This window comes from Lichenostomus cassidix, chromosome 1 (genome assembly GCF_008360975.1).
Source record: "Lichenostomus cassidix isolate B80296 chromosome 1, HeHo_3.0, whole genome shotgun sequence".
NCBI classification, from domain to species: domain Eukaryota; kingdom Metazoa; phylum Chordata; class Aves; order Passeriformes; family Meliphagidae; genus Lichenostomus; species Lichenostomus cassidix.
In genome coordinates, this window is record NC_139479.1 from 3,033,291 (window position 1) to 3,040,714 (window position 7,424).

At 47.5% G+C, this 7,424-nt stretch overlaps 1 protein-coding gene across 2 annotated transcripts; it reads right to left on the reverse strand.

Annotated features, from left to right (window-relative positions):
• Nucleotides 1-2,485: 2,485 nt before the first annotated feature.
• HMGN1 (high mobility group nucleosome binding domain 1) lies at nt 2,486-7,405 on the reverse strand. 2 transcript variants are annotated; one of them, XM_085082911.1, is made up of 7 exons: nt 7,273-7,405; nt 6,933-6,965; nt 6,761-6,790; nt 6,608-6,658; nt 4,681-4,812; nt 4,053-4,124; nt 2,486-3,373 (listed from the first exon to the last, which is right to left on the reverse strand). In XM_085082911.1, exons 1-7 carry the CDS (start codon nt 7,285-7,287, stop codon nt 3,326-3,328), a joined length of 381 nt encoding a protein of 126 aa, XP_084939037.1. In that variant the 5' UTR covers nt 7,288-7,405; the 3' UTR covers nt 2,486-3,325. The 2 variants fall into 2 exon arrangements, with proteins under 2 accessions (XP_084939037.1, XP_084939111.1); XM_085082985.1 differs by lacking the exon at nt 4,053-4,124.
• Nucleotides 7,406-7,424: the final 19 nt, after the last annotated feature.

Sequence of the window (7,424 nt, forward strand, 5' to 3'; positions counted from 1 at the left end):
GCGAGGCGGCGGCGCTGAGGGGCGGCGGGGGAGAGGCGGCGGAGCTGGTCGGATCGCCCCCGGGAGCCGTGCTCGGGAGCCGTGCTGCTGCCGCCGCCGCCTCGGCCTTCCCGGGCCGGGAGAGCCCTCCCGGGGATCAGCGGCCAGGCACCGAGAGCCGGTTGCAGGGGTGATGTGGTGACGGGGCGGACGCCGTGTGCCGCCAGGCTAAGGCCTTCGGCTCGAGTGCTGTGTTCAGTTCTGAGCTCCTCACTGCAAGGAGGATATTGGGGGTTTACAGCATATCCAGCGAAGGGAGCGGAGCTGGGAAGGGGCAGGAGTCCCCGGAGCGGCTGAGGGAGCTGGGAAAGAGCTGAGGCTGGAGCAAAGGAGGCTCAGGGGAACCTTGTGGCTCTGCACAGCTGCTGCCAGGAGGGGACAGCCGGGGGGTCAGGCTGTGCTCCAGGGAACAGGGACAGCAGGAGAGGGAACAGCCTCAGGCTGGGCCAGGGGAGGCTCAGCTTGGCCAGCAGCAGGAATTTTTTCGCTGAAAGAGTGATTAAACATTGGAAGGGGCTGCCGGGAAGGTGTTGGAGTCCCCATCTCGGAGGTATTTAAGGAACGACTGGATGTCCTTTGGTCGTTGACTAGGTGGTAATCTGTCTCCGGTTGGACTTGATTATCACAGAGGTGTTTTCCAATATAAATGATTTTGTGATAAAGTTATTCTAAGTGCAGTGCTCCTCGTGGTTCCCAGTGTGCCCCGTGCCAGCAGCTGGGAGCATCGGTGGTGTGTCCGTGTTGGAGCTCCAAACTCTTGCATGACAATAGCATTACTGCTGAAAAAAAAGCAGCTCTGCCCCTGTCCCTGTGCCATATCTAGCGTGGCTTCTGGAGACACGATTTGGGAGCCAGGACATTGACCTATTGGAGTGAGTCCAGAGGAGGAGGCACCAGGATGAGCAGAGGGATGGAGCAGCTCTGCTGGGAGGAAAGGCTGGGAGAGTTGGGATTGGTCAGCCTGGGGAACAGAAGTTCTGGGGTGACTTTCCAGTACCTGAAGGAGGTGCCCAGAGAAGCTGTGGCTGCCCCTGGATCCCTGGCAGTGTCCAAGGCCAGGTTGGACACTGGGGCTTGGAGCAGCCTGGGACACTGGAAGGTGTCCCTGCCATGGCTGGGGTGGCACTTGATGGCCTTTAACATCCCTTCCAACCCAAACCATTCTATGATTTTTTTCATTCTTAGTTCTTTCTCACCCCTGTCCAGCATGAACTATGATAGAAACAGCAATGGCTGTACTTGTGTTATGTTTTAAATCCAAGCTCCTCTTTCCCTATTCCATTCCCCACCTGTAGTACCTTGAAATGCATTTTTAGAACCTTGAAGTAAAATATTTTTATCTCTCTTTCCCTTAACCCAAACAATAGCTACTAGTATACAAAGACCACAAAGTAGCTTCTGAGAAACATGTTTTGTTATCTTCCTGTTGTATTTTGAATCAGATTGTGTTCAACTGGATGCAAATCTGCATCAGCTCCCTCTGTAGTCCTTAACTGCAGAGCAAATGTATCTGGTATCCCACAGGACAGGGCAATACCACGGAGAAGTTAAAATAAATTAAGCAGTGGATAATAGCTGTTAGGGAGATGGTGAAAGTGCACAGGATCAGAGCACAACACCTGAAAAACAAGCATTCTGTAAAAGCAGGGAAGAGTGGTTATTTGGGGGGGATTTACCTGCAAAGTTACTGCCTATTTAACCAATGGGTTTAGTTGGCCAAAACCAGAGAGTAAATAATGTCATGGAGCTACACTGTGTTACTATTCAATTAAACCAACAAATACGGTACCTGGAAGGAGCTGTTGGGGGAAGTGAGTTAAAAAAGTGGCATAAATTTCCAGTTTTGAAATATCCAAGAGCTTGAAGCCAAAGTCAGGTGTGCTCTGTGATGGAATGGACCAGGAGCAGGTTGTGGTCTAAGATTGGAAGACTTACTATAGAGAAGTCAAACATTGCTTAAATATTGAAGAGGTAAGAATAATAAAATTCTTTCTGAAAATGAAAGTATTTATTAAGACAGCAAGTTAGAGGTGAAACTAAAGTGGGTTTTTTTAGAACTACAACAATCTGAAAAGGCACTAAAAATGTACAGGAAGTAGATACTGGGCTTGCAGGTGTTACTTAAGAGCATAAACAAGTTCTGGGGCAAGGGAAAAAAAAGAAACAAAGAACAAACGTTACTGTTTGATCTTGGCTCCTCCCAGGACAAGGTGACAGTTGTCTCGCTGGCATCTGACACTAATTATTGACTTTTTTTTTAAAGCAAACAGAGGCAGTACAAAGCTCTCAGCTTTCAAACCACAAGTTTAGATTAACACTGCAATTCTCCACTCCCTGAATTACCACCCATCTCTTCAAAAGTACATTTTTAACTCTCTAAAGGACCCAGTTAAAAATCCAAACCACACCACTTAGATTGTCAGTCAATGCACGAGCTGCAGAAACATCCTTTCATAATCAAGGTTTATTTGGCTTTTGTTTGGTGATCACAAACACTATCAACAATTTTACAACTGTTTTTATTCACAAAGCTTTTTTATCTAAAAACTAATTCCTTTTTTCCTAGCACTATTTCAAATATTTTTCACTCAATCTTTGTAGACAAGTTGTCCTTTAAAACTAGATGTGAAGTTCCAGTATCTCAAATATTGACATAAGTTCCATCTGCCAAGCAGAAACTTTTACTAAGACAGTATTTAAAGGTAAAAAATAAAAGTTTCCCATCTTTTGCATCACAGCTACAAAGTTGTTGGAAAAAAGTAAAGCTGCAACTACCAAAAATAACTTTTGTCACTGATGTACATCACTCAGCAAGAAATCCAACACTAGGGAACAGTTTTATTAGATAAGCAATTCTACTGATGGTACAACCATAGATAAAGATAAATAACTAAAATGTTAAGACATTCTCAACACATCATTATGAATTCCAAAGTCTGATCTGTGTTATGCTCCATTTTATAGGATAGAAAACTGTCCCTCAGAGTCTGTGGAACGTGAGGCCTAATTAAGGCCTCAAAGCCCTCTCCTTTAATTAACACACCATTAATTTCTGGTTTCATAGAAAACAGACAACCAGTACATGATTTTACCACTTAAAAAAAGCATTTACACGTATCTAAATATGTAAAAAAATGGGTTGAGTCGGGATTCTCTCCTTTTTAAAAATGTGTTCTCTAGAACTACTAAAAAACTTGCATTTACAAAATAGTTGATAAAAATATTCCTCTGAATTGTACAAGAAGAAAGGTTTAAGGACCACCAGCTACAGACGTGGGACCAAGTGTCACTCAGACTTCACTTCTTTCTCTGCAGCTGCATCAGGTGCTGGGGTCTGGAAAGGGAAAAAAAAACCAGAACACTTCAGTGCAGGAAGTTTTTGATGGCTCAGACTTGGTTTGGGGTGATTTTAGTGCACAAAATGACACACAGGACAACCCTGAGTTATTCCTGCAGATTTCTCTTGGATCATGACCTGCTAAATCAAGCTGTTAGAAAAAGGCTCCTTGGATCCATCCAGGATGTTAATTTGTTACTAAACACACACTGCAAAGGATTTTAATTGGAATTACTGCCTTTATGACAGGAGAAGCTTTAGCTTTTCCACAGCTACAATGGCTGCATATGGGCTGTTTAGAAAAGATCTTAACCCTGTTTTAAGACTTGGAAGCAGGAAACAGTAACATCCAACAGGACAGACTCTACCTCTGCCTCTTCTAGACTCTGGTGTATTACAGCTGAAATTTTGGGTGGTGGCACCACCACAAGTCCAGCCTGAAGATGAGCTCCAGCAATCATCATCCATTCCTGGCAAATTTACAGAATCTTTGCACCAGTGAACTAAAGAGACACCAGTTGAGGATGCTGCCAAATTTGGCTTAATTGCTGAAATATTACAAGCACAAATTAAAAGACCGAATCGTGTGACTGTAATAATGCCAAAAATTGAGTCAACTGAAGAACTCATAAGACAATTTTTTCACATTGTAAGCTTGCCAGTGACAAATTGTTACCCCAGAATGAATCATCTTGTTCACTGAAGTACCATCCTGTGCCTTCCTTGCCCACCAAACCCCATCATCTACCTAAAACCAAAATATCCCACTGAACTCCTGAAAATGAGTGAGATATTCACTATCACAGGAACCTGAGACCAACTCCAGGCTTGTTACCACACTTGTGTTTCATCCAGCTGTTAGCAGGTGCACTAGTAAGAGGCACTGCTTCTCCCTACAGATCTTGTCCTAAATTTCTAACTGAATTATGTCTGCATTCTAGGAAAATGAGACAGAGTGGAGGATGCTTTAAGTTATCTGACCAGTGACTCCAAAAAGTTCAGCCACAGGGCCACTTTGGCACTGTGGTGCAGCCAACGCTGACCTGGCACAGTCACTTCTCCAGCAACAACAACTCATTAATAGTTGTTGTATTTTGTCCCTGCACCAACCTGTCCCTTCTCCCAGCAGTGTCTGTCAATGTTAACTTTGGTCACATCACTTTAACTCTGGGTTTTCACTGAAAACTCTTTCCATGCCCAAGAAAAAAAATATTTCATTTCTCAAAAAACTTTAGTAACAAGAAAAAGCTTCTCAGTGACAGCAAAGGCAGACTAAACCCCACACCCAGCCCTCCAAACTTCACCTCCTCAGCTTTAGCTTCTCCATTTTCTGCAGGCAGGTTGTCCTTTGTCTGTTCTTGGTTCGTCTCTTCTGTCTGTTTTCCTTTCGGCCCCTTCTTCCCCTTTGACTGAGCTTTCTTGTCCTCAGATTTATCCTACAATGAAATACATTTCCAGTAAATAAATTGTTATGACCTATCAGGTAAACTCTGGAAATAATAAAAAGCACAGAAAACCAAGATGGATTTGCTAAGCTACCAACAATCCTTGATCCCCTACTTACAAATTATTCCATAAATACAACACACTGACCTCTGTACTTTGATTGCCAAAATGTATTTTTCTTCATTAGTATTTACTAAAAAAGCCCACAAAGTAACTCCATAATGAGCAAACGTCACTCAACTGTTAAAAGTATTGTGAGGAAAGTTTTAAAAAGTGACAAAGTTGATGCAAAAAAGGGTTTTTTATAGATCAAATTTTAAAAAAAAGTCTGTTAATTGTTTGTAGTTATAAGCAGGAAATCATCAGTATCACACGTCAGTCAACATCAATGAGCAGCAATAAGTGTAGATGCATCACAGACACTGCTAAAAAAATGAAATTATAACTTGGTAGCATTGGAAAGCTTCCCCAAATTCTTTCAGCTTACAGCCTTGAGAGTGGGAACACACTGATACTCAAACCCTTGGAATGAAGGTGCATTCCTGATCAGTAACTGCTCAACAGGATTAATACAATGAAAACATCAAGAAGCTGCAAAGCAGAGCTCCGTATTAGAGTTTCTGATATTAGAGAATCACAGAGTGGGTAGGAAGGGATGTTAAAGGTCACCCAGTGCCACCCCTGCCATGGCAGGGACACCTTCCACTCTCCCAGGCTGCTCCAAGCCCCAGTGTCCAACCTGGCCTTGGACACTGCCAGGGATCCAGGGGCAGCCACAGCTTCTCTGGGAATTCCATCCCAGGGCCTCCCCACCCTGCCAGGGAACAATTCCTTCCCAATATCTAATCTAACCCTAATCTCGGTCAGTGTGAAGCCAATTCCCCCCTGTCCTGTCACTCCATCCCTTGTAAACAGTCTCTATTCATCTTTCTTGTCAGCTCCCTTCAGGTACTAAAAGACCACAATTAAATCACTCTGAAGCTCTTAACAAAGAAAAGCTTATGATGACAAAGGGACACTTAACACTAACAGCAGCAAGCTAACACACAGCCAGTTTTAATTCTCCCAAAGACTAAACAATTTTACACCTCGGTTATTGGCACTGTGAAGGCAACGCTGAAAACTTTAAAGATTACACAAACCCACACCTTACACACACACCAACACCTAAAAGCTTGACCACATGAGTGGAAACTCAATTGGTCCTAAGTGGCTAATATGTATTTTTTTTCTTCCCTGTCTTAACACACTGCTTTAAAATGTCTGTGTATTTTATCCTCTTTTGTTACAGCAATGAAATACAACCCTACATACAGAATCAGAGAATCATTTAGTTTGGAAAAGACCTCCAAGATAGTTCAGCTTTGACTGATCAACACCCTGCCAACCAGAGCAGAGCAGTCAAACTGCATCCAGCCGTTCCCTGAGCACCTCTCAGTGGTGGTGTCTCCACCACCTCCCTGTGCAGCTCATTCCATGCCTGACAAGCCTTTCTGTGAAGAAATTCCTCCTGATGTCCTAACGCACAGTTGCTTTGACAGTCAAGCAGTTCCACCCAATCTACCACGCATGGATCTGTGCCCACATTTCCATGAACTGCCTGCAGCTTAGCAAGGATCTACAAGCGCAGTGATGGAATGTACCTGTAAATACTGGCAAAAGCACATTAAAACAATACTTCAGCCAAGTGAGTGTTCCCACAAGGAATAAAACCATTCCAACAAAGTGCACCGAGGACACAACGCGAGATGCCCTGAGGCACCACCACCTCTCCCTCCCTCTCACCTTTGCTGGTGATTTTTTAGGTTTCGGCTCTGCTTTGGCAGGCGCGGGTTTCTGAGGAGAGAGAAGAAGTCAGGCGGGGAGCCAGCCCTCGGTGAGCCCCGCCGGGCACAGCCCCGCGCCCATCCCGGCAGCGCCCCGCCGCTCGGCACTTACCGCGGAGAGCCGCGCCGATCGCCGCTTGGGCTGCGGGCCGGGAGAGAGACACAGAGACGGACAGACAGAGAGAGAGAAGGGCGTGAGGGGCAGGCAAGCCGGGGCCGGGGCCGGGGCCGGGGCCGGGGCCAGAGCCAGCCCCGCCTGCCCCGCCGCCCTGCCCGCTCCTTACCTCCTCGGGGGCGTCCCCGTCCGCCACCGTCACCTGCAACACACACGGCGCGTCAGCGGAGCCGAGCGGGGCGGGACCGGACCGGCCTCTCGCCGCCCCCCGCCCGCCCCTTCCCGCCGCCGCTGCCGGACCTCCAGTCCCGCCGAGCCCCCCCGAGCCTCCCACACCCCCCGGCCCCCTCCCGGCCCGCGGAGCCGCCCGGCACAGGGGGAGGGCGCCGATCCCCAGTACCGCCCGCCGCCCCGGAGCCCGCGGCGCGGCCGCTTCCCGCCGAGCCCCGATCCCGCACGCCCCCGCCCGTTCCCGCCCGGCGGCTCCGCTCGCCGCCGCCCGCCTTCACCTTCCTCTTGGGCATCTCGAGGCTCCCGGCCGCGACCACCCGCGGCTGCGGCTGCTCCCGCGCGGCTGCTGCTCCCGCTGCTGCGGCTGCCTGCGAGCCCCGGGCTGGCTGCGCAGGGAAACCACCGCCCCCCTCCCCATCCCAGCAGCGCC